This window comes from Triticum urartu, chromosome 5 (genome assembly GCF_003073215.2).
Source record: "Triticum urartu cultivar G1812 chromosome 5, Tu2.1, whole genome shotgun sequence".
Taxonomy (NCBI): Eukaryota; Viridiplantae; Streptophyta; class Magnoliopsida; order Poales; family Poaceae; genus Triticum; species Triticum urartu.
Genome location: NC_053026.1, coordinates 37,379,459 through 37,405,123, shown reverse-complemented (window position 1 = coordinate 37,405,123; position 25,665 = coordinate 37,379,459). Strand labels below are relative to the sequence as shown.

Genomic DNA, 25,665 nt, shown 5'->3' with positions numbered 1-25,665 from the left:
CGCATGGGAGCCACACCCCTTCCCCTGGCGCAACCCTCTCCCTCCCCAACACCTCCGTAGTAGTAGTGCTTGGCGAAGCCCTGCCGGAGAACTGCAAGCTCCACCACCACGCCGTCGTGCTGCCAGAGCTCTCCCTCAACTTCTCCTCTCCCCTTGCTGGATCAAGAAGGAGGAGACGTCCCCGGGTTGTACGTGTGTTGAACGCGGAGGCGCCGTTGTTCGGCGCTTAGATCGGAATCAACCGCGATCTGAATTGCTACGAGTACGACTCCTTCATCCGCGTTTTTGTAACGCTTCCGCATCGCGATCTTCAAGGGTATGGAGATGCACTTCCCTCTCTCTCTTTGCTAGTCTCTCCATAGATTGATCTTGGTGATGCGTAGAAAATTTTAATTTTTGCAATGATCCCCAACATAGACATGCTTTGTGTGAATGCCTCCTGTTTGCTTTCTATATCAGATATGTGAATTATGCAATGCCTTGTTTTTCAGCCAGTTATCATATATGTGAATTATGCACCGCCATGGAGCCAGGCATCATATATGTGAATTATCTCATGCCATCTTTTTTTATTACGTATTCCATTTGTCGACAATCTGTGTATATTGAACTACTCTTCATGTGTATCAGCCATTTGAGCCGGTTATGGAAAAATCTGGAGTGAAAACAAGGTCTTCAGAGCAGGCAATGGTACCTGTTGAAGTATATATCTTGATGGTTACAGGGAGCTCCTCGGAGGAGGATTCAGAGACAGATGACCAGTCCTATATCCCACCTGAGGTGTATGCTCTAAGTTGCAATGTTTATATTTCTCATATGATGCATATGGTGTCTTGCATTGCTTAGTTTAGACATCATATGCACACTATTGAATTCTATCTGCTTAGTTTAGATATCATACATGCGAGTGCCAGTTGCTTAGTATATGAATCAATTATGTCAATTATATCATGCCATCCTGTATACTTAGACAACATGTATGTGAATTATTTCATCCCAACCTATTTTAGAAAGACATCATATAGTTTTGTCATGTCATCCTGTTTAGGTACTCATCATATGTTGAATTATGCCATTATATCCTGTTAAGTTATCCATCATATATCTGAAACTGTGTCATGCTATCCTGTTTAGTTAGGCATCATATATGTGAAATTGTGTCATGTTGTCCTGTTTGGTTAGACAACATACATGTGAATTACAACATCTGTCTATCACACAATGTCTGCACGTTCAATTTCTTTTCTTGTTTATCAGCCGTTAGAATTGGAGGGGGTGATGGCAGTATCTAAGGGAGCAAAAACCCGTTCTTCACAAAAGACAGTGCTACCCGTTGATGCAGATAGAACCATGGTTGTACTGGCCCACAAACTAGCCCCACCACACATAATCGACACTCTTCTAGATTGCACACTTACACCGTTGGGCAGAGAACCAGCTACAACCCATCTAACCGCAACCCCAGCGGATAGTAACCCACTTATAGTTGACAAAGAACCATGTTCACCACAGAGTACCCCCACACGAGCAGTTTGTAAGGCTACTGCAGTGCCCAAAGCACGAAGACCACCACAGCTAACCCAAACTCCATGTTTAAAGCAGAAGAGCAACTGTTCTCAGGTCAGATTCTATAGCTATGGTTCATACTCCTTTGTTGTTGCATCACTGTATTTACGAATACCAACTACTTTCGAATTTGAAGGATCCAATTGAAACTCCAATGGCGCAACAGGTATGTTTTAAACCTATTTATTTAACTGGATTGCTGTTCTAACTTCTTACTCTATGTTGATTTCAGTTTAAGTTGCATAAACAGTTATGTTCTCATGTGATGCACATTACAAGTGATGCCAATGTTGTGTAGTTTCTCACACTTATATTCTGTCTATGCTGCTGTGTCTTAAAAATATATGAGTTGAACTGTGTCTCTATCTTGATTAGGGAACATAAACTAGGATGATATGGACAATACAGTGACCATAGTACATAGATATATGTTTGTTTCATGCTGTTATCCTATCCACCTTACTACTGAACCGGTTTACCAAAATGAGTTTCGTATACTACAAGCTAAACATGTGATGTGTCTGCTTGTCTCTTGTAGTATGCAAACAGAATATTGGAGAAGAGCACCCCACTATGAAATGGTAGAGAAAGTAATGCAGATAAGGTTCAAGATAGTGAGACAACCCTATTAGTCTCCAAGAAAGGTGATAAAAATGATCTTGTACACAGTGAGAAAACCCCACAGTCCTGCGTTGATGTAGTGTTCGAGTTACTGGCCAGTACCGCTGGCACAAGCTCTTCGAACTCGCTGCCTGAATCACTTCGGCTTCTTCAGTCTCAGCTACTAGCTGAAAGGCATCAGTCAGCTGTGCTACGACAAGAAGCCGAAGGACTGAGGAAGTCCCTGCAGAATTCAGATGCGTACTTTCTTGTGCAACAGCAAGCGCTGGAGGATTTAAGCGCCAAACAAGAGAATGTTAATAATATTGCTAAGCATCTTTCCAGCATTATGGGTACCCGGGATATTGTTTCTTGAGCTCTTCTGAAGTGGTTTCAGTTCTGGACTTGTTTTGCTGCGGCGTTTATATGCTGCTGTGTTCCCTATATTTGCACTGGTGGCGAACTTTGATGCCCAGTGGATGTAATATGTGTAATAGCCGTGATAGCCTAGCATAAGTTGCTTGCTTATTTATTTCCTTGGTGTCTTGTTTATTTGTTTGCTTGTAGTCAGTGCAGTTCTTTTTCCGCAGTTTGCTAGTGGCTGCAATAACCTATTTTTTTAAACTAGGCCACAATAACCATGGGCTAATATTTACAGTAGTGACACTGGGCCTCCTACGGGCCGTAGAAACAGTGGGCCTTCTACGGGCTGTAGAAACAGTAGGCCTTCTACGGGCCGTAGAAACAATGGGCCTTCTACAGGCCATAGAAACAATGGGCCTTCTATGGGCCGTATCATCAATCGGCCTTATACGGGCCGTATGATCGATTGGCCACACATGGGCCAATAACAGGCCTCATTATGGCCGTAAACGGGCTAGAGTTGGAATTGTCCGTTCATGGGCCGACCATAACGGGCCATCGTTAATAGGCCATATTTGATGACACTATGAAAACGGCCCAACGAATTAACGGACCACAAACGGGCCGACTGTAACCACGGGCTGAATTTGGCCCACAAGCAGAAAATGACAGTTACGGGCCGTAAGTAAATGAATGCTGGAAATGAGGCCAAGAATAAATGGGCTCTGAGAAGGCCGAAAGATAACATGGGCTGGAAACGGCCCAACGGAATAATGGGCCGTTAATGGGTATAAAGTGATACACTGTTCATTACGGGCCAGTTTCATCACAGGTCGTTAATGGGTGTAAAGTGATACACTGTTCATTACGCGCCAGTTTCACCACGGGCCGTTAATAGGCCAAGAGTTACATAGGGCCTCATATGGGCCGAAACACGTCATGGGCCATACATGGGCCAGAAGTGAAAACAGGCTGGAATCATATTGAATGGCCCAGATGACGCTACTGGGCCTAATTCGGATAGGGCGTAACAGGCCTTGGGTTAGCGGGCTGTAAATGGGCTATATGCGAACAGGTCGTTAACAGGCTTTCCATGGGCCGGCCCGCCACCTTTTGACCAAGTCAAACGGGCTGGCCTTTTCACAGGAATGGGCCTCTATTGGGCCGTGCCACGTGTCGACATATCATAGGCGCCTATCTGACCCACTAACGAGCTGACACGTGTTTCGTCTAGCCAATAAGAATTTTACACGTGGAAATTTCCCATTGGTCGGGGCTGTTAACGGGTTATCGGATCCAAAACCCGACCCGATAGCTTAACGGCGTTCCGTTACGGTGGATGCCACGTGTCGGTCACCCTTGACGAAAGCACTTTTGTGACGCGCGATTTATCATCATGGAAGTGGACACTTCCGTGCTGATAATTTTGGTAATGTCATGGAAGACTTCTACGACAGCACAGGTATGACTATCTTGATTCTGTCACAAATTTGTCATGGATGTACATGCATGACAAAAAACGCGACCTACTATGACAAACACGTATCATCACGGAAGTGTATTTTTTTTGTAGTGATTGTGACATAACATGTAATAACAGCCCATAATGCAATAAATATCGATATAAAAGCATGATGCAAAATGGACGTATCAGGTACAGGGCTTGCGGGAGAGTGGACCGTTGTAGATAGATGGGGGAAGGTGATGGAGATGTTGGTGAAGATGGCGGAGGTGTTGGTGTAGATTGCGGTGATGATGATGGCCCCGGCGGCGTTCCGGCGCCACCTGGAGAGAGGGGGAGAGCCCCCCCCCCTTCTTCTTCTTCTTCTTCCTTGACCTTCCCCCTAGATGGGAGAAGGGTTTCCCCTCTGGTCCATGGCCTCCATGGCGGTGGAGGGGCGAGAGCCCCTCCGAGATTGGATCTGTCTCTCTGTCTCTCTCTATTTCTGCCTTCCCAGATTCCACCCTTTCACCGTTTCTTATATTCCCTGAGATCCGTAACTCCGATTGGGCTGAAATTTGGAGACGACTTTTATCCAGATATTGGATTTCCTGCAGCGAAAGAAGGGCACCAACCGCCTTACAGAGTGGCCACGAGGGCCCAGGGCGCGCCCCTCACCCTCGTGGGCCCCCCAGGCAACGTCTCGCGTTGATTCCACTTCCCAAAATTCACATATATTCCAAAAAAAATCTTCGTCAATTTTTATCCCGTTTGGACTCCGATTGATATGGATTTTCTGCGAAACAACATGCAACAAACAGGAACTGGCACTGGGCACTGGATCAATATGTTAGTCCCAAAAATAGTATAAAAAGTTGCCAAAAGTATGTAAAAGTTATTGAATATTGGCACGAAACAATCAAAAATTATAGATATGACAGAGACGTATCAACATCCCAAGCTTAATTCCTGCTCGTCCTCGAGTAGGTAAATGATAAAAAAGATAATTTTTGATGTGGAATGCTACCTAGCATAATCTTGATCATATAATCTAACCATTGCATAAAATATTAAGACACGAGTGATTCAAAGCAATAGTCTATAATTTGACAGAAAGACATCAATACTCAGGCATCCCAACAAACAATCATGTCTTTCAAAATATCAACGGTAAAGAAAGCTATCCCTACAAAATCATTTAATCTTTTCATGCTCTGTCTTCTTAACACAAAGTATTTATCATGCACAACCCCGATGAGAAGCTGAGCAATTGGTTCATACTTTTTAATGCGCTTCAGCTTTTTCAACCCTCACGCAATACATGAGCGCAAGCCATGGACATAGCACTATGGGTGGAATAGAATATGATGATGGAGGTTGTGTGGAGAAGACAAAAAAGGAGAAAGTCTCACATCGACGCGGCTAATCAACGGCCTATGGAGATGCCCATCAATTGATGTCAATGCGAGGAGTAGGTATTGTCATGCAATGGATGCACTAGAGCTATAAGTGTACGAAAGCTCAAACTGAAACTAAGTGGGTGTGCATCCAACTTGCTTGCTCATGAAGACCTCGAGCATTTGAGGAAGCCCATCATTGGAATATACAAGCCAAGTTCTATAATGAAAATTCCCACTAGTATATGAAAGTGATAACTCAAGAGACTCTCTATATGAAGAACATGGTGCTACCTTGAAGCACAAGTGTGGTAAAAGGATAGTATCATTACCCCTTCTCTCTTTTTCTCTCATTCTTTTTTTGTTTTTTTTTGTTTTGATGGGCTTCTTTAGCCTCTTTTTTTATTTGGGCTTCTTTGGCCTCTTTTATTTTTTAAGTCCGGAGTCTCATCTCGACTTGTGGGGGAATCATAGTCTCCATCATCCTTTCCTCACTGGGGCAATGCTCTAGTAATGATGATCATCACACTTTTATTTACTTACAACTCAATACTACAACTCGATGTCTAGAACAAAGTATGACTCTATATGAATGCCTCCGGGTGTACCGGGATGTGAAATGATCTAGCGTAGCAATGAGTCAAAAACGGACAAGCCATGAAAACATCATGCTAACTATCTTACGATCATGCAACGCAATATGACAATGAATGCTCAAGTCCTGTATATGATGATGATGGAAGTTGCATGGCAATATATCTCGGAATGGCTATGGAAATGCCACAATAGGTAGATATGGTGGCCGTTTTGAGGAAGATATAAGGAGGCTTATGTGTGATAGAGCGTATCGTATCATGGGGTTTGGATGCACCGGCGAAGTTTGCACCAACTCTCGAGGTGAGAAAGGGCAATGCACGGTACCGTAGAGGCTAGCAAATTGCGAAAAGTTAAGAGTGTGTATAATCCATGGACTCGCATTAGTCATAAAGAACTCATATACTTATTGCAAAATTTTATTAGCCCTCGAAGCAAAGTACTACTACGCATGCCCCTAGGGGGATAGATTGGTAGGAAAAGACCATCGCTCGTCCCCGACCGCCACTCATAAGGAGCACAATCAATAATAAATCATACTCCAACTTCGTAGCATAACGAGAGACTATACGTGCATGCTTCGGGAATCACAAACTTTAACACCAATATTCTTACTAAACACAACCATTTACTAGTACCTCCCACATATTATCATATCTACATCGCAAAACTATTGCAAGGAATCAAACATATCATATTCGGTGATCCATAAGTTTTATGTAGGATTTTATGACTAACCATGTGAATGACCAATTCCTGTCATCTCTCTAAATAGATATAAGTGAAGCAAGAGAGTTTAATTCTTTCTACAAAATATATGCCCACGCTCTAACAAATATAAGTGAAGCAAAAGAGCATTCTACAAATGGAGGTTTTCTATGTGAAGAGAAACAGGCAATCCAAACTTCAAATGATATAAGTGAAGCACATGAAGCATTCTATAAAGCCATACTCAAAAGATATAAGTGAAGTGCAAAGAGCATTATATAAATAAACCATGGAATATCTCATACCAGCATGGTGCATCAAATAAAAGTGAAAACTAAATGCAAAAGACGCTCCAAGGTTTGCACATATCACATGAACGAAATGAATCCGAAAACATACCGATACTTGTTGAAGAAAGATGGGATGCCTTCCGGGGCATCCCCAAGCTTAGACGCTTGAGTCTCCTTAAATATTTACTTGGGGTTCCTTGGGAATCCCCAAGCTTGAGCTCTTGCCTCTCCTCCTTCTCCTCACATCGAGACCTCCTCGATCTTCGAACACTTCATCCACACAAAACTCAACAGAAAGCTCGGTAAGATCCGTTAGTATAATAAAGCAAATCACTACTCTAAGTACTGTTTCAAACCAATTTGTATTTTGTTTTTGCATTTTAGCTACTGTAATATAACTTTTTCATGGCTTAATCCACTGATAGAAATTGATAGTTTCATCGAAACAAGCAAACTATGCATCAAAAGGAGAATCTGTCTTAAACAGGACAGTCTGTAGTAATCTGAACATTCACCATACCTATGGTACTCCAAACATTCTGAAAAAATTGGAAAAAAATGTATAGAAAGACATTGCAAAAAGTTTCAGAATCGTTTGACGTTCCAGTAAAAAATGTAAAATCGCGCACTACAGGTAAAGTTTCTCTTTTTCACCGCACAAACCAACAAGCAATGTAAACATCCTAAAGGCAAATCTTGGCACATTATTTTTATGATACAATGGATTTGTACAAGGGGATAATAATTGTTGTTGAAAAGCTTCTGTAATCAAGGATCACAAAGTTTCCATGGGCATGAACAAAGTTCAAGGCTAGCTCCCACTTTAACAATGCTCGTCTTTCTTACTTTCGCTTTTATTTTTGAAAAAGTTTTAGGTTCCCCTCTTTTTTTTTGTTTTTAAACTTTATAAAAGAACAAAACAGAAATAAATGACTCTCTAAAACTTCCGGGTTGTCTCCCTGGCAGCGCTTTCTTTAAAGCCATGAAGCTAGACATATAATGCTCAAGTAATGGATCCACCTAGATCCCAAGGTATATCAAAGCCAATTTTAATTAACAATGATTTGTGATTTAGTAGTGAGCACAAAGTAACATATATCATGCAACAACGAAGTCTAACTCTCTTTCTATGCATCGACATGTCATAAAAGAACAATTCATGCACACATAGTAAAGGCCAATGCATAGTATAAACAGTTTCTTGCAATTTTATCATATTGGAAACATGGAGAGGCCGAGATGTAGTTCCTCTCTCATAATAATTGCAAGTAGGAGCAGCAAGCACATGCATATTATATTTATCAAAATCATCATGTGTAGTAGTAAAACGCAACCCATCAATATAATCCTTAATAAGGGAAAACTTCTCCGATGTAGTGTAGTCGGGAGAATTCAAAAAGATAATAGGACTATCATGCGTGGGTGCAATAGCAACAATTTCATGTTTAACATAAGGAACTATAGCAAGTTCATCTCCATAAGCATAATTCATATTGGCATCTTGGCCACAAGCATAGCAAGCATCATCAAAAAAGGTATATTTCAAAAGAATTATATTTCAAAAGAATCAACGGGATCATAACAATCACTATAGCAATCATCCTTCGGTAAGCACGAAGGGAAATTAAACAATGTATGAGTTGCAGAGTTACTCTCATTAGAAGGTGGGCATGCGTAGCTAATCCGCTCTTCCTCCTTTTGTTCTTCGCTCTCCTCATCATCTTTTTCATCCAATGGGCCCACAGTTTCATCAATTCCTTCTTCCATAGACACCTGCAAAATATTATACTCTTCTTGGACATCGGGGACTCTCTCAATAAAATCATCAATATCGAAATTGAATTCATAATTCTCATAGAAATATTTAAGTATAGCAAAAAAATTAGGTCTGTAAACAGCATCATCAAGATTTTCACACTCTTTAAACAAAGATTCAATTTCATAAGCACCCATAAAAGCAATGAATTCTTCTATTTGTTCCACATCATAGTAATCATATATACCATTAGCATAAGAAGCCAAGGTTTCATCATCATTAAATTTGCATGAAAAGGGAAGGTGTGGAGCCTTCATCCTAGAGCAACAAGTATAATCATATCTCAAGCATAGCCCCAGCATACCACATCAATATATGAATTTAATCCCTAATAGTTTCCCTTTTTGAGTCAAGCGATAATCCCTAAAGTATTCACGTTGATCCAACATTACTCCCATTATAAAGTTGAATGGGGTTTTCTCAGGATTATCAAAGTAGTACATAATATCTTTCACATAATGAGCATCAAGGGTTTTAGGAGGTTTCCCATCTCCATGAGTAGCAAGTAAACCTAATTTTTTTGGTATTTCGTGTTCCATATCCATAACTAAAGATAGAGAACAACTTAGAACAACACATGAAAATTACTTAGTGATAAAGCAAACAAGCACACACGAGAATATTCTCCCCATGCTATAACTCCCCGGCAACGGCGCCAGAAAAAGGTCTTGATAACCCACAAGTATAGGGGATCAATTGTAGCCCCTTTTGATAAGTGAGAAGGTCGAACCCAACGAGGAGCTAAAGGTAGAACAAATATTCCCTCAAGTTTTATCGACCACCGATACAACTCTACGCACGCTTGACGTTCGCTTTACCTAGAACAAGTATGAAACTAGAAGTACTTTGTAGGTGTTGTCGGATAGGTTTGCAAGAATATAAAGAGCACGTAAATAAAAAGTAGGGGCTGTTTAGATAAATAAGCAATAAATTTAGTATAGCGAGTGTGGAAAAGTGGTGGTAGGAGTTGCGAAATTGTCCCTAAGCAATTGACTACCTTACTAGACCGATAGCAAGTTTTATGTGGGAGAGGCCACTGCTAGCATGTCATCCCTGACTTGGAATTCCATGCACTTATGATTGGGACTATTAGCAAGCATCTGCAACCACTAACGTTCATTAAGGTAAACCCCAACCATAGCATTAAGATATATTGGTCCCCCTTCAATCCCGTATGCATCAAATTATATGCTAGGTTGAAGCTTCTGTCACTCTTGCCCTCCAATACATAGTCCTATCAACATACAACTAACCCCATGGTGTGATCCACGAGTGCACTCATATGATGGGCACCAAAGGACATCAACGTAACCACAAGCAAATTAAACCAATCATAGCAATTCACCAATTACCGATAGGACAACGAAAATCTACTCAGACATCATAGGATCGCAACACCTCATTGGATAATAATATGAAGCATAAAGCACCATGTTCAAGTAGAGGGTACATCGGGTTGCAGGACAGTGGACTGCTGTAGATAGATGGGGGAAGGTGATGAAGATGTTGGTGAAGATGGCAGAGGTGTTGGTGTAGATTGCGTTGATGATGATGATGATGGCCCCGGCGGCGTTCCGGCGCCACCGGGAGAGAGGGGGAGAGGGACCCCCTTCTTCTTCCTCTTCCTTGACCTTCCCCCTAGATGGAAGAAGGGTTTCCCCTCTGGTCCATGGCCTCCATGGCGGCGGAGGGGCGGGAGCCCCTTAGAGATTGGATCTGTCTCTCTGTCTCTCTCTCTGTTTCTGCGTTCCCAGATTCTGCCCTTTCACCATTTCTTATATTCCCGGAGATACGTAACTCTGATTGGGCTGAAATTTGGACACGATTTTTATCCGGATATTGGATTTTTTTGTAGCGAAAGAAGGGCACCAACCGCCCTACAGAGTGGCCACGAGGGCCTAGGGTGCACCTGACCCCCTGGGGCGCGCCCCTCACCCTCGTGGGCCCCTCGGGCATCGTCTCGCGTTGATTCCACTTCCCAAAATTCACATATATTCCAAAAAATCCCCGTTAGTTTTTATCCCGTTTGGACTTCGTTTGATATGGATTTTCTACGAAACAAAAAACATGCAACAAACATGAACTGGCATTGGGCATTGGATCAATATGTTAGTCCCAAAAATAGTATAAAAAGTTGCCAAAGGATGTAAAAGTTGTAGGATATTGGCATGAAACAATCAAAATTTATAGATACGATGGAGACGTATCACTTACCCTTACCGTTCTGACGCTGGCCTTTAAACCCTGCAATTGTGTTAGCCACAAAATATGACCCACCATCGGGGTGTTTGCGCTTACCACCGCCGCCTTGGTTGTTTTCATGCCTCGTGGTATTCTATTGTTGACACTTGCCACTGCCACTCTTCTTGCCTTTGTTTGATTTCTCATCATCAGACCCAAGATCCTTTGTATTATCAGAGTTGGCATACTTGATAAGAGCCGCCATGAGCTCCCCCATGTCATTACAATGACGTTTAAGCCACCCAAGCTTCAGCTTGAGGGGTTCAAAGTGGCAATTCTTGTCCAAAACCAGGACTGTTGAACCTACCGCAATACCATGTGACAATTGGATAATAGATGAAACCCGGTGGACCCAATGATGGGTTGACTCATCCTCCTATTGCACACACTTATCCAGATCAATAATCATTAGAGGCTGCTTACACATTCCTTTAAAATTCTGAATGAACCGGGCCTTCAGCTCAGACCATGACCTAACGGAATTGGCAGGCAATCCTTTTAACCAGGTTTGAGCCGGCCCATACAGCATCATAGTAAAATACTTGGCACACACAGCATCATTAATATCTAGCATCTCCATAGCCAATTCATAGCTTTCAATCCAAGCCTCCGGAGGGAGGTCAGCTATGTAATTAGGCACCTTACGAGGGCCCTTAAAATCCTTAGGCAGACGTTCATTGTGCAAAGCCGGCACCAAACACGGCACTCCAACTGTTCTAGAAATCGTCCCAGCTTCCATTGAAGAAAAAGGAGCCATTGGAGGCTGCTGATAAACCCCCTGCTAAGCCGCTACTTCCGCTTCACGACGAGCTCTGGTGCTATCCACGATCACCTGAGCATCATTAATCAGGATGTTATCATCCCGGGGCGGGTTACCATTACGCGGCGGGTTACGACGCTGCTCACTGCTATAAAATGCGGGTGATTCAATACGCCGGCTGTAACTTCGACTCCGGCGAGGTGTCGAATGGACACGATCACGGCTATATGAATAAGCCGCCTGTTGTGCCACCGCCGTCTGTAGAAGCTCCACTCCGTTCCGGATCTGCACTGCAGCCGGAGACTCGCCCCTCGATTGGAATAGCCACCAGCCATGTAGCTGCTGCTATCTTATTGTCCATCGGGTTAGAATAATGGCCAGAGGGTGTTGGAACCCGTTGAGGCGGGGTCAAATCCCTACGAGGCGGGTCTGGCAAACGAGACTGAGCCGCCGCCCTGGTCCCTGGCGCCTCAGCAGCTCGGGTCACACCGGGCGGTTTACTTGTTCCTGCCCCTGGTGTGTTAAAAAGATTCTGTCCCTCAAACTGTGAAGGCAGACTGCTCTAGTGCCTCCTCCGAAAAACAACGTTAGACGCATTATGATCCAGACTCCAGCGAAAAGCCTCTGCTTTTATCCGTTGTGACTCAGCTTCCATCAGGGTCCCTCTGTTCCCATCCTTGCATTCTCTACATTAAGATCCTCCTGCGCCTTGGCCACCTCATCTCGCACCTTTCCCACTTCTACATTATGGTGTGCTTGATTCGCCGGAATCACCTCTGTGGCTAACAGATTCCTCAAAGTACCCAAGAGCTTAGATAAAACTTGAGCCGGTGGTCAGACTGAGCTTCTCGCCCCAGCTATCACAGCAGCAGTTGAACCGAATCTCATAGCAACAGCCGTTGATGAGTTGAGAATCGGTTGCGTACCAACCATAAAATAGCATCCCTGCTCAGCGGCTCATAAGGGTTCGGAATACTGTCACCACCGGAATAGCCTTCAAGCCTGCCATCCTGAAGCTGATAGATTGACTCGGTTTCTCCGGTCGAGGACTCACCACCTGAATAGATGGCCGTCTCTCCACCAGATGCAGAATCTTCCTCAAGATCCGCCCCATGAACAAAGCCAATGAAAACATGCTTCCGGCTGGATTGAACCCTGGCGGGTTGCGCGCACTGAGCCATCTCGATGATGGCGGTGTAGGTGTCCGGCTCAGGCTCTTACTCACATATCTTGCTGAGGAAGACGTGAATTTTGCCAAAGGGGACCTGGTACCCGTACTCGATTGATTCAGCCTTTGGGCCTCAACCAGCATCGTCGATGTAGAGCTTGCCGCGATGAATTTTAGTCATCCGGCCCACGGCATACCCTTCGATCCTTGAGAAGTTGCCCTTCAAGAACTCGAAACCACCATGCTCTGGCCCCACGGTGGGCGCCAACTATCATGGTTGTCTCATGGCAAATGCCCTTGTGAAAGGACTTAGGTGTGGAGCCATCGCAACATAGGTTAGCTTGAAGGGGTTGAACGGGACAAAGGATACAAGGTTTACCCAGGTTCGGCCCCTCACAACAAGGTCAAAGCCAATGTCATGCTTCTAGTTGTATTGCTTGGATATAGATTACAAGGGAGCGGAATCACTTGACCTAGCTATCGATCAATTGTCTCTTGAGTTAACCCGCCGCTGGGTCTCGCCTTTATATCCACAGGTCAAGGCCCAGGGCTTTACAAGAGTCCGAGTCGGATCACACAATGTGACCAGATCAGTTTCTAAGTTGCCTTACCTTACCAGGCAAGTCATCACTAGGCGGCTCACGCCTCCGGGTCTGGGGCCACCACCAAGACCGACGCTTTAAGCCACCACCAGTCTTCATGTTCGTCTTCTTGGACTTACTTGGGCCTTCTTCACATTTATTCGCCAATGGTGAAACCTGGCCCCTCCTGGGCGGGTCACACCTCGGGGTTATATCCCCAACAACCTTCGTGATGGCATAATGACGGGAGATCCGAGACAACATTGGGAAAGGATTGGGGTATAGGAAATCGGGTGTTTTTTCAACCAACCGAGTTCCGTACGCCCAATAGGGTGGACCCCTCCTCCCTACTATACCCGGGGTTTTAGCCACCTTTGGGACCCCTGCCCTTCAGTTTGTGAAGGAGGGGTACATGATACATCTCCACCGTATCTACTTTTCCAAACTCTTTTGCCCTTATTTTGGGAATCTAATTTGCATGATTTGAATGGACTAACCCGGACTGGCGCTATTTTTAGCAGAATTGCCTTGGTGTTATTTTTGTGCAGAAATAGAACTTCTCAGAATGACCTGAAAATTCATGGAGAATATTTTGTAATTAATAAAAAATATTGGCGAAAGAATCAACCGGAGCGGACCCGCTGATACGTCCATTTTGCATCATGTTTACCTACTGTTATTTATATTGTTTTTATGCATAATAATGCCTTTTGGAGTAATTCTAATGGTTTTTCTATCATAATATGCAAGGTTCACACAAAGAGGAAGAATACTGGCAGCTGGAATCCTGGATCTGAAAAAGCTACGTCAGGCTACCTATTTTGGACAACTCAAAATGAGCTGAAACTTTACGGAGATTTTTTATGGAATATATAAGAAATATTGGGCCAATAAGTACCAGAGGGGGCCTACCAGGTGGGCATAACCCACTTGGGTGCGCCAGGAGTCCTAGGCGCGCCTTGGTGGGTTGTGCCCTCCTCAGCCCACCTCCGGTGCCCCTGTTCTGGTATATAATTCATTTTGACCTAGAAAAAATGAGGAGAGGACCCGTCGACTCGCACGCATGTCAGACTCGTTGGTCAGTGTTTCAAGACGGGTCGGATGGAGAGCCCGCGGGCTGTTGCAGCGCAGTGCCCCGAGGGACAAGCATTTCGGCACACGAGTACCGGTTGTGCTGACGACGCCCACCGGGGGCACCTAGGGCCCCCGGGCTTTGGCTGCCGGTGCGGTCGACAACAGTCCACACCTCGAGCCGAACCGCGGACCAAGAAGAGTCGTTCTGCATACGGCCGGGGTGCATCGCCGGGCCCCATCCGCTTCCCTCCTGGCAATTTCAAGCACTTTTTGACTCTCTTTTCAAAGTCATTTTCATCTTTACCTCGCGGACTTGTTCGCTATTGGTCTCTTGTCTGTATTTAGCCTTGGACGGAGTCTACCGCCCAATTTGGGCTGCATTCCCAAACAACCCAACTCGTTGACGGCGCCTCGTGGGGCGACAGGGTCCTGGCCAGATGGGACTCTCACACTCCAGGCACCCCTTTCCAGGGGACTTGGGCCCGGTCCGTCGCTGAGGACACCTCTCCAGACTACAATTCGAATGGCACAGCCGCCCGATTCTCAAGTTGGGCTGCTCCTGGTTCGCTCGCCGTTACTAGGGGAATCCTTGTAAATTTCTTCTCCTCCGCTTATTTATATGCTTAAACTCAGCGGGTAGTCCCGCCTAAAATATGTCTATATAGATCCATATGTAGCCCGCATTGAAATCTCTAACATTGCATATATTTAGAAACGGAGGAAGTACTCCCTCTGTCTGAAAAAACTTGTCTCTTGAATAGATGTATTAGTATCAAATTAGTGTTACATACATCCATTTGAGGGACAAACTTGGACAAGCTTTTTCGGACGGAGGGAGTAGTTGTTACGTACCCTTCAGTTTCCTTTGATGGGGCCTGGGCAATTCCCATGACACACAACTCTCTCTGCACCGGCTATCTGATTGCAAGATGGAACCACCACCTGAACCTGACTATGATAGTTTGTTCTTGGCTGCTTCTCACAGCGTTTTTCTCTGTATCCTAGTCCTTTGCTCTCTACTTTGTTGTTCTCCGTAATATATAGGCACTGAGACATAACGGTGGAAAAAAAAGAGATATATCGGTGGAAAAGAGAAGGAATGGGGCCCTAGCGTTCCAGGATAAAACCTTCATCGTAAAACATAGCACCCATGGGCCATGCAATGGCAAAAGATAATGAAGCTGGTCCATGGAGTCATCGGTGTTACTGGTTGCGGTTACAGTGGGATGCGAATTAAGAAACAAGCTGTTCTGTTGGTCTAGGACCCAGGCACGAGTCACCAACTTTGAAGAAAAGTAAAAAAAAACATGCAGATGTTCTGTTGGTCTAGGACCCAGGCACGGGTCACCAACTTTGAAGAAAAGTAAAAAAACATTCAGATGTTCGGTTGGTCTAGGACCCAGGCACGAGTCACCAACTTTGAAGAAAAGTAAACATGCAGTTCCCTCGACACATCAACCATTCAGTTCCCTCGGCAGCTGGATCGTGATGATGCCATCGTCGCAAAGTAACCAGTCGGAATGTTCAACCTCTTCCTCTGCGTGTTCTCTTCATGGCCAGGTCCAAATAATCCCCAATGCTGGGTGTACTTGGTTTGTCATTGCCTGTGAACCAAAAATGTGTATCTTCTTATATTTAATATAAATGACTTCACATGGTAGTAATCAAAACTTACTTTTGTATGGATAATCAGCATCCTTATCATTCAGCATGTGTAGGAAAGAGTATGTCAAACTGATGTAATGTGTAAAATTCTCTCTCATCATTGTAAGCAATCGTTCAGAGTCTGCCAGCCTCTACAAGGAGTAAATGAATGCATCATGAGAGATGGGTCCAGTAATTAAATGCAGCTACCATTACAAGTAAATGCATGCACACGTAGATGGAAAAGAAACTGGAAATATACCTCATCATATTTGGCTGCATGGTGTATGCAGTTCCTCACCAGTCTAATGATTTCTAGATAAATTTTATCACCTTGATACAATTGTTTAACGCCATCATAGTAATTGTTGAAGAGACGATTGAAGACTCTGGTTCGTCGGAAATAGAACCTGAGATTCTCGTGATAGTCATTAGGTCCTTGAGGATTCGGTATCAATGGTCTGTCGTGGAAATGAGGAAACTCTGTGTACAACAGGTTGGCCAACTTAGTTGCTTTTACCAAAGTCAGTTGTTCCACAGATGTGTTCACCCCATCAAAAGCTGCGATTATATCCTCAGCCGATCCCGATAACATTGGGTGTCCCACGACAACGTTCTTCCAGCCACGACTAAAGCTGCATGCAATGCATCCATGAATTAATCACCGACTTAATCAGAGAAACAAGATCGATCGAGTAACACTACTACTTATAACCCGGCGGATGTTAATTAAGGATGCATGCGTGTATATAGTATGTATATCTACGTACTGGTAGGAGTAGTTGAAATTAAGATAAGGAAGCATGCATGCATGTACGGAATGGAGTGGAGTAAGTACTCCTATTTATAAACCTTTAGTTACATATGTCAATTAATTACCCTACACCTAAGGTCACATGCATAATCACTACACCTAAGGGCATGGAGTGGTGCAGTTTACTTACTTGGTCACAAGTCGAGATTCCAGAAGCATGTCAAGAGTGCCCCACTCTGCACTGGCATTACCATTTAAATAGGGGTTCGTGTTTATGAATTGTCTGAGCTCCATCTGATCTCTCGTGGCATCGTGGGAATCAACTTCTCGCCCCACGTTAATAAGTTTCACGGTTTGTCCAGAGAGCACATAGCTTCCCGGATTGGCAAGACCACCATGTGTCACAGATCTCGCTCTCCCATACTCAAGAAGATCCATCAATGACCTACAACAATTAAACGACCGTGAATGACCTACACATATGTTATGCTATGCATGCATGTATCTTCAATCAATACGTGAGAAACTTCCAGCATTGATTTGCGGTATGTTGCCTACGAAAAAGGGGCCACTGAATTGCTGGTACACCACTACGTACTGCTGGATTTGCTGGCAATAAGTGCACCAAATCTGATAATTCAGAAAGTTTCGCGGTTCTCTCAACAATTCGTTGCCCGGCCTTTCCATCTTCGTATATCGCTCCTAAGATGACCACTGTGACAGGAAGTTGTCTCCATCTCTGATGAGAAAAGCTGATCGACATTGAGCCTTGAGCTATATTACTATTCTTGTCATAGTTGAAGCCATAAGATCTAACATATCCACCAAACACATCCTCCTGCATGCATCGACATTGCATAAGTACTAGTATCGTTAGTAATAAATGTATTACTCCCTCCATCCCATAATATAAGAGCATTTTTGACACTACACTAGTGTCAAAAACGCTCTTATATTATGGGACGGAGGGAGTACATTACTAAAGAAAATCGATGCATAAGTCTAAAGTTAGAAACTCTAAACATTCAAGATTTAGTGATATTTGCTCCTAGAAAGATGCATAGGCAAACCAAATGATAGATCATGCAAAAAAAATCATGTTTTTAAGGCGTAACATATCAGTACAGTTTTAATGGAGCAATTAATTAGCCCCGGTAGAAAAAAGGTGTATGCAAAAATACATTAAATCAATCATTTCTCAGTACTGTTTTGCAGACAAAACTCGCAACGGCAAATTAAACAAGATTAGCCAGCATACATGGTAAATTAAGACGGTGCTTCTAGTAATTGGAATAGATGGCAATGGAATTAATTCTCGTTACCGGCTGCGACCCTTTCCTACTTCCGTCCCGCGGCTCCTATCGCTAGGCATGGTAAAAGGAGCTAGCTTATGTGGTAACGAGATTAACACGCATGCACCTTTTCCTCGCTAGTGTTGTCAATAACTTCAGTAAATGGTTATGACTAAATATAGTGATGGGGTTGAAACCGTTACCGCCTTGTGACTAGTCAATGCGTGAGTGGTGTGGCACGTGGGTGGGTACATGCTAATAATACTACTCCCTCCTATTCATATTACTTGTTGCTCGTAACATATGAGTGACAAGCAATATGGATCGGAGGGACTAGTATAGTTTGGATGGTAATTAATTTTCACGCAAAAAGAAACATTTTTAATGGAGAACATGCTTGATGGATGGTAATTGTATTACGGTCTGGCACAGAGCAAATTGCTATTAGCCGCTACTAGGTCTTTAGGCAGTAATTGTGTTACAATTTTGTGTAAGGCATTTTTTATTACTCCCTATGTTTTTATTTACTCCGCATATTAGTGTTGACTGAAGTCAAACTTACTAAAACTTGACCAAGTTTATAGAAAAGAATATAAATATTTACCATAACAAATCTATATGAAGTGGAAGTACATTCAATAATAAATCTAATGATATTGATTTGTTATTGTGTATGTTAATATTTTTATATATAAACTTTGTCAAAATTTATAAAGCTTGACTTTGACGAAACCTAATACGCGGAGTAAATAAAAACAGAGGGAGTACTTCGACATAGTAATTGGGTAAATTTAGTGCTAATGTAGTTCCAAAAAATTGGAGCAGCATGTTATAATTGCGACAAATAGTAGTAATGCTTAAAAATTTAAAACGGTGCTTCTAGTGATTGGTTGGGAACAATATTTGGTATATTTAATGGTAAAATTGTTTCATGCACAAAAACGAACTAGTAGGAGTAGAAGAATCTAGTTTTAGTTCAAGTAATAAGAATATAGTAAGGTCAAGTTCAATTACTACTACGATTAAAAACTTACTACAAACAGTGTATAATTTTACTATCAACTAGTAGCATATCAGTAGCTGTAATGCTAGCTGTTTCCGGTTGCGACAATTCAAAGGAAATTTATGTTCAAAATTAACCGCTTGGAGGGTTCGTCGCCGGTTCATGCGGCCTGACCATTCTAATTGTACGCTCTGGCTTAGTTTAGAAATGGCGCCATCTATTAGTTCTTCAGAGAAAAAAATCCAGATGTATCAAAATAGCTAAATTATGGTAAATTTATATGGAAACTAAAAAGATGTATCCATATATTCGATTCCACCTTGGCAAGAAAGCCAACATACATAGACACTAGAGCTGCTAGGTGCACTAAAGAGAGTAAAATGCTGCGTAGTAAAATTATTGTATGCACACTTGCGGTTTACAAAATTGTATGATGAAGGACCAAAGAACCCATGCATGACCTACATGATTTTCTGTGATTTGGAATACTTGCTGTGGTACTCAAACATGCATCTCAAAGATGTATGTCGATCTATGCAGTTTACCTGCTGGTTTCCGCCCATTTGCGCCCTATTTCTGTGAATCCCTTGCAGCTTCATCGTCTCTTCGGCGTACTGCACTGCTACGCTATACGACGATTCGGGGAATTTCCACTCTTCCTGCATTAATTAGGAAGGCAGGAATCTAAAGTTAATACATCCACAGTTACTCCACTTAAAAAAATTGAAGAAGGCAATCAGATTAATTAATTAATAGAATACACTTTTTAAGTAACTTTAAGATTCATGTAAACATTTTAGGAGGGGTGTATTGAAGAAAATTTAATGAAGTGAGTTAACTAATTAACAAATAATAAATACACACTCTATATGTTAATGAAGAAGATCATCAAGCTCTCCAATTTGACAAAGCTGTAGTACCTTTTACTTATATTTATTTATGCATGTAACTAACAATATTAAGTCAAGTTCCAAAGCTGAATACCGCAACCTTAACCCTTGCTGCATGCATTAATTGTTTTTGAATTTCTTTAGAAAAGGAGACAAAGCCCCCATGATTAATTATCAAATCACCGGCAAGCGGCTTGCTAACTAGGCATGATCGGTCTGTGCAAAATAATCGGCACAACCAATTGTAAGAACTGGGGAGATCTAACAAGCAACCAACGCATGCAAGGGTTAATCAGATAGTCCAGAACGAATAAGTTTTCTACTAGCTAGCATGAGATGAAAAGCATGAACTAATCTGACAAATGAACACGAAGAAGAAAAGAGTAGAGAAAGAGGGAGCACCATGTCCATGTCTGATTGAGGGGCGTCTGGCTACGGATGGAGGGGCGCTTTGCTGTTCGGCAACTTGGCTCTAGAATCGTCTGAGATGTTTTGTGTAAAACATATAATAGTTATATATCTCATAAAAACAACAAAAATACAAGCAAGTATTGTCTATTGTGTAAAATGGTCACATCAGCAAATAAATATATGTAGGATCAGATATTCATGAAAATTATTTTATCGTGTGCACTACCCTGTATAGCACCCCTGCTAGATTATGATGCACGAAAAATTAAGCAGAAACTAATTATCATGCACTACTGCTAGATTATCATGCACTAGCTAGTAGTAGTAATTAGCATGATGAAATAAATAGTAAGTATGACTGGAGTACGCCGGCTGACCGGCCTTTTCCCTTAACTTAAATCAATCAACCAGACGAAGAATACAGGTGGACCTAAACTGAGCAGCAGGCTGGGAAGGAGTTGAGCTCGCTCGTCATGTAACTAGCCTACTACTACTACTACTACTACTACGTACGCAGTGGCGAATCCACTGAACAGGTTTAAATAGGCTTGAGCCTGCCCTCCGAAATTGAAAAACAAAAAATTATTATTAGTTCCCAGGCCATTGTCTAACCAGTTGCTTCCTAATTCAAGCCCCTGTACTGAATCGAACAAGTATTACAGACAAAGCTAGCAACCAACCGTTCTGCCATCCCACATGAAGCGCCCAACGTCGCACCGGCAATGCCGCGTCAGTGAATCCAAGCAGCAGCACGCTGGGTCGCCGCCATCTGCTGGTCACCAGACACTGTCGAACGGCTGGAGGAAGGAGGTCCCACTCACACCACACCATCAAGCGGGGGACGGCGGGAGCACCCAGACAAGGAGGGAATGAGGAAGGCCGGGAGCTGGCCAGGAGGCCCAGGACCGCGCCGGCCACCAGGTGACCGGACGCTGGTCGCTAGAGTGCGGGGGACATCGACGCGGCGCTGCCTGCTAGCGTTAATATATAGTAGTTCTTCTCCTTGCCCGACGGTCAACCAAGTTTGGTTTTTTCATTTTGCATATTTGAGTGCTGTTAATTGTAGATCCATAAATTTCAAATGAAAAAAAAAACATTGCATGGTTGGTTTGCAAGCAGCTCGTTGAGGTTGCCTAATGGTGTGTGTGGGGGTTGTGTGCTATCTTTTGCACCCCAAAAAATCTAGTGCCCTTGAACTTGAGCCTACCCTTCATTTTCGTCCTAGATTTGCCACTATACATACGTACGTAGAGGAGCTGTGACGCACCTGCTGGCTGCGGACGGGGTGGTGCTGGTCGAAGTTGAGGAAGAAGCACTCGTCCCTTCAAAGCCGTAAGCACCCAAGAACAAAGATTGAGAGTGAGAAACAGACAGAGAGAGCCAGAAGAACAGCGAGAGTGGCAAGGGTGTGTCCATTACCATTACCAGGACGCAGGAGGTGGAGTGGCCTGCTCCAGAATTGAAGGATAGCGTCTTTTATAGGCAGCTACTCCATCTTTACCATGTATGCATGCTCTTGTTTTTACAGATCCATGTAGTAAAAAAACAAGCAGCTCATCACCTCTACTCAGCTCTCTAGATGTACAGGAGTCGATAGCCTGCTGCCCTGCTCCGAACATAGTACAGGAGTCGATAGCCTGCTGCCCTAATCCTTCGCGTTGCGTGCGGACTCGGCTTTCGCAGACTCCGGGCTGCCCCAGAAATAAAGCATTCAGATTCGTCTGGACAAGAAGACACGGGTTGGACCGCTGGAAACCCTGCAGACATTTAACAGCCTGACCAGCTGCACGATTATCACTTGGACAAGTAAGTTGCATAGAACTATGGCTTTAACCGACGGTCCATGTACTGCTACGCTACTGGCCGGCTAGAGCAACAGCGACGCAATTCGTCCGCGCGCCAAAAACAAAAAACAAAAACAACCCAATGCAAACACCTACTCGAATTTATTTTACGTTCGTTTTTGTGTCCGCTTGAATATTTTTTCTCAAATTTGAGTTAGGCCAACTCCAACGCATGAACACAAGTGAACCTCGTCCGCTTTTCGTCTATTTGGGACAGAAAAACGGACAACGTCGTCCGCTTGCAGTCGTGTGGCCATCGGTGCGCCCAACTGGTACGCCTTGTCCCAAACCGTCCGAGGTTGTGGACTCTGATTTTTTGCCAAAAAAAGGAAAATAAACTTGCAAATAATAGGAAAACATAAATATAAACATAAAACGTCCATGTGTCATAGTACCAAAGTTCAACGCAGGTCTTAATTGAACTAAAATCAATAAAAGACATAAAAATAGATAAAGGCCCGTCGTCGATGGCCGCCGTCGCCTTCTGGAGTCGCTGTCCTACTCGTCATCGTCGTTGGTGAGATCGACGTAGGGCAGTGGCTGCCACATGTGGGCTGCCGGCCCCTGCTAGACCGGGGGTGCCGGCGGCGCCTACACCACCTCCTTCCATGTCTCCTGCTAGTGCTCTGGTGACCGCGGCGGTGGAGCTGACCATGGGCCGACACCCAATGAGTCAGCCATCTCCGGTGCTGTGCACGACCAGCTCCACCGCTGGCCCACGAGACTAGGGTTCCACGCGGCGATGCCCGGCCGTCGGCGGCGCCATTCGGAATGCGGGCGGAGCAGGTGGCGGAGAAGGAGGTGAGGGTGGCGTGGATCTACTGGAGCGGTGTCGGCCAGAGGAGGAGTCGGCCTCGTGTTCGTGCTTCCCCTTGTCGACCCAATGCGAGCCCTTGGCGCCGGCGGGGAGGTGGGCGAGTGGGGTGCGACGGCGGTGGCTAGGGTTTGCTCGTATCAGGGCTCGAGGAGGCGGGCCGGTCAGGAAGTGGAAGCTGTGGACTCGCAGGTCCACGGCTTCCACATTAAGAAGGACGATAACCCTTTTCCGTGGCAATGACAGTCGGGTCCTGTCGCGCGTGCGCATTTATGTTGGGCGGGTGGAGGTAGGTGGGCAGCCGCCACACGCCCCCGAAGCGGGCGAGGAGCAAGCACGTGCCCATCTGTTCGACGTAAGTGTGGACGCAACCGGACGCATGTTTGCGCTGAAAATAGGGTGGGCCAGACGCCAAATGGACATAAAATGCGGATGCAACCGCGCATTGGGCTGAGGCATCCATCCGTTTTGACTCAAACGGACAAGTGCATACAGGATGGCGTCGCGCGCTAGAGTTGACGGACACAGAACGGACATTCTTTGTGTCCTCTTCGTCCACCAATGTCCGTTGTTTGTCTCGCATGGCCTACCTATCATCCACTCACATGACTTTCTCTCTCCTCTCTCACGTGTCCCGTCATGGCGCAGGTGTTGCCACGCCGCCGTACTCGCCCTGGCGCACCGAGCCGTCGTGCTCTCCCAGCCGCGGAGTTTATTTATCGTCTGGTCAGAGCAACGGAGGCAGGCTGCATACGGCCTGGGTTGGCCAGACAGCGCACATTTCCGTGAAACAACGTCTGCTACTGGATGGTGGCGCTCGGACAGGTCTAAAAGAAATTCAATAACTTCCTGAGATCTTGTCATCATTACATTCCTTCCATCACTCGTCAAATCCTACAGCTAGTACTACTACTAAAGTTTTTGGGGAGCGCATGTGTGCGAGGCACATCCCAGTGAATCGCGGGAGAGTCGACCGGGCGTCCAAAAACGTACGACCACGGACCAAGTTACTAGCTTCTTTTTGGTCTTTGTTAAACAGGTTGCTACTACTCCTTCCATTTCTTTTTAGTTCGCATATAAGGATTAGTCAAAGTCAAGCTTTGTAGAGTTTGATTAATTTTATATTAAAAAATATAAATATTCACAATATGAAATCAATATTATTAGATGCATCATAAAACGTATTTTCATACTATATAGTTTTAGTATTGTAAATGTTCATATTTTTTATATAAATTTGGTCAAATTTTGTGTAGTTTGATTTTGACCAAATCTTATATGCGAAATAAAAACAAACGGAGGGAGTACTTGCTACTAGTCCAATAAAGGGTTTTTTGGTCGCAGGAAAAAACCCAAAAACATACTACTAGTATCCGTGAGCCGGCACAGCGAGATTTGGGACCTCACGCCACACCCAACAGCACGCATGCTGTACTTCCTGCAGCTGGATGAGAGCACATCTGCCCAGTTCAGAGGAGGCGTGCCACTCGCCTGAATTCCTGTGAAGCTCTATGAACACTAGCCCGTGTTGTACCTGCTGTGCGCACTCGTCCCGCAAGCACATCAATTTCACAGTTGTCCGTTTGGGTACTCTGAACACAACACTGTGTGCTGTACCTACTGTGTGCACTCATCCCGCATTTTTTGTCCGTTTGGGCAATCTCAACACAATAGTTGACCGGTTGACCCAACGCGAGTACACAAACGGACAAGCTGTCTGTTTTCTAATACAGTACAAACAAACGCAAGCACTTCGGCCAACTCTATCGCACGACCCCAAACGGACGTCCGGATTAGGCGGATTTTGTCCCTTTGGGGCGCCGATGGATTCGCCCGTGTCCGCCTTTGTCAGATGGGTCGTGCGTGCGCGCACCGCGCGGCCGCACCCCAAATCGTGTCCGGGGTGGACGTGAATAAAAAAAATATAAAAACTAGAATGAAATAACTAAAAAAAATAATGAACGCATTTTAAAAAACATAAAACATATATAGGGGTCGGCCACAAAACGGCCCAGTTTCCACGGCCACTTAAAAGGCCCAGTTTTCATAATTAACATATAAAAACAAAATAAAAAACGCCTCCGCCTCCCGCGCACTCCTGCCGCGCCCGTCGATGTCGTGGCCGTCGCCGTCTTCACTGGCCGCCGGTGTCGTCGTCGTCACTGACAAGGTCGACGTAGTCCGGCGGCGTCCACAGGTGGGCCGGAGGTGCGTGGTCGACGGGAGCGGGCTGGACGGCCGGAGGTGCCTGCACCACCTCCTCCCGTGGCGACGCCTCCCGCTCCGGTGACCGCGGCGGAGTGGGGCATCAGTTTACGCCCACGCCGGCGGCCATCTCCGGAGCAGTGCAGGACCAGCCCCACCCCTGGCCTAGCAGCTGCTGGAACGCGGCCGGCGGGTCCTCCCTCCTCTCC

General features: G+C 44.6%; 2 protein-coding genes and 1 pseudogene across 2 annotated transcripts; 1 reads left to right on the top strand and 2 right to left on the bottom strand.

The window, feature by feature from the left end:
• Positions 1 to 14,588: 14,588 nt before the first annotated feature.
• LOC125506594 lies at positions 14,589 to 15,226 on the top strand (annotated as a pseudogene).
• A 532-nt stretch (positions 15,227 to 15,758) lies between these two features.
• LOC125555551 lies at positions 15,759 to 17,438 on the bottom strand. The gene is made up of 4 exons (XM_048718462.1): positions 17,188 to 17,438; positions 16,506 to 16,878; positions 16,275 to 16,395; positions 15,759 to 16,203 (listed from the first exon to the last, which is right to left on the bottom strand). Exons 1-4 carry the CDS (start codon positions 17,433 to 17,435, stop codon positions 16,124 to 16,126), a joined length of 822 nt encoding a protein of 273 aa, XP_048574419.1. The 5' UTR covers positions 17,436 to 17,438; the 3' UTR covers positions 15,759 to 16,123.
• Positions 17,439 to 17,508: 70 nt separating this feature from the next.
• LOC125506707 lies at positions 17,509 to 22,028 on the bottom strand. The gene is made up of 4 exons (XM_048671452.1): positions 21,861 to 22,028; positions 20,585 to 20,664; positions 19,838 to 19,951; positions 17,509 to 17,835 (listed from the first exon to the last, which is right to left on the bottom strand). The coding sequence occupies exons 2-4, from the start codon at positions 20,591 to 20,593 to the stop codon at positions 17,509 to 17,511; spliced, it is 450 nt and encodes a 149-aa protein (XP_048527409.1). The 5' UTR covers positions 20,594 to 20,664; positions 21,861 to 22,028.
• Positions 22,029 to 25,665: the final 3,637 nt, after the last annotated feature.

Coding starts and splice junctions, on each gene's coding strand:
- LOC125555551 (XM_048718462.1), bottom strand. CDS start 17,435: ATGGATCTTCTTGAGTATGGGAGAGCGAGATCTGTGACACATGGTGGT. Junction 16,879..17,187: donor GAATCTCGACTTGTGACCAA/GTAAGTAAACTG, acceptor CATTGCATGCAG/CTTTAGTCGTGGCTGGAAGA. Junction 16,204..16,274: donor TGCTGATTATCCATACAAAA/GTAAGTTTTGAT, acceptor TTTGGTTCACAG/GCAATGACAAACCAAGTACA.
- LOC125506707 (XM_048671452.1), bottom strand. Junction 17,836..19,837: donor AAATGGGCGGAAACCAGCAG/GTAAACTGCATA, acceptor CGATGCATGCAG/GAGGATGTGTTTGGTGGATA.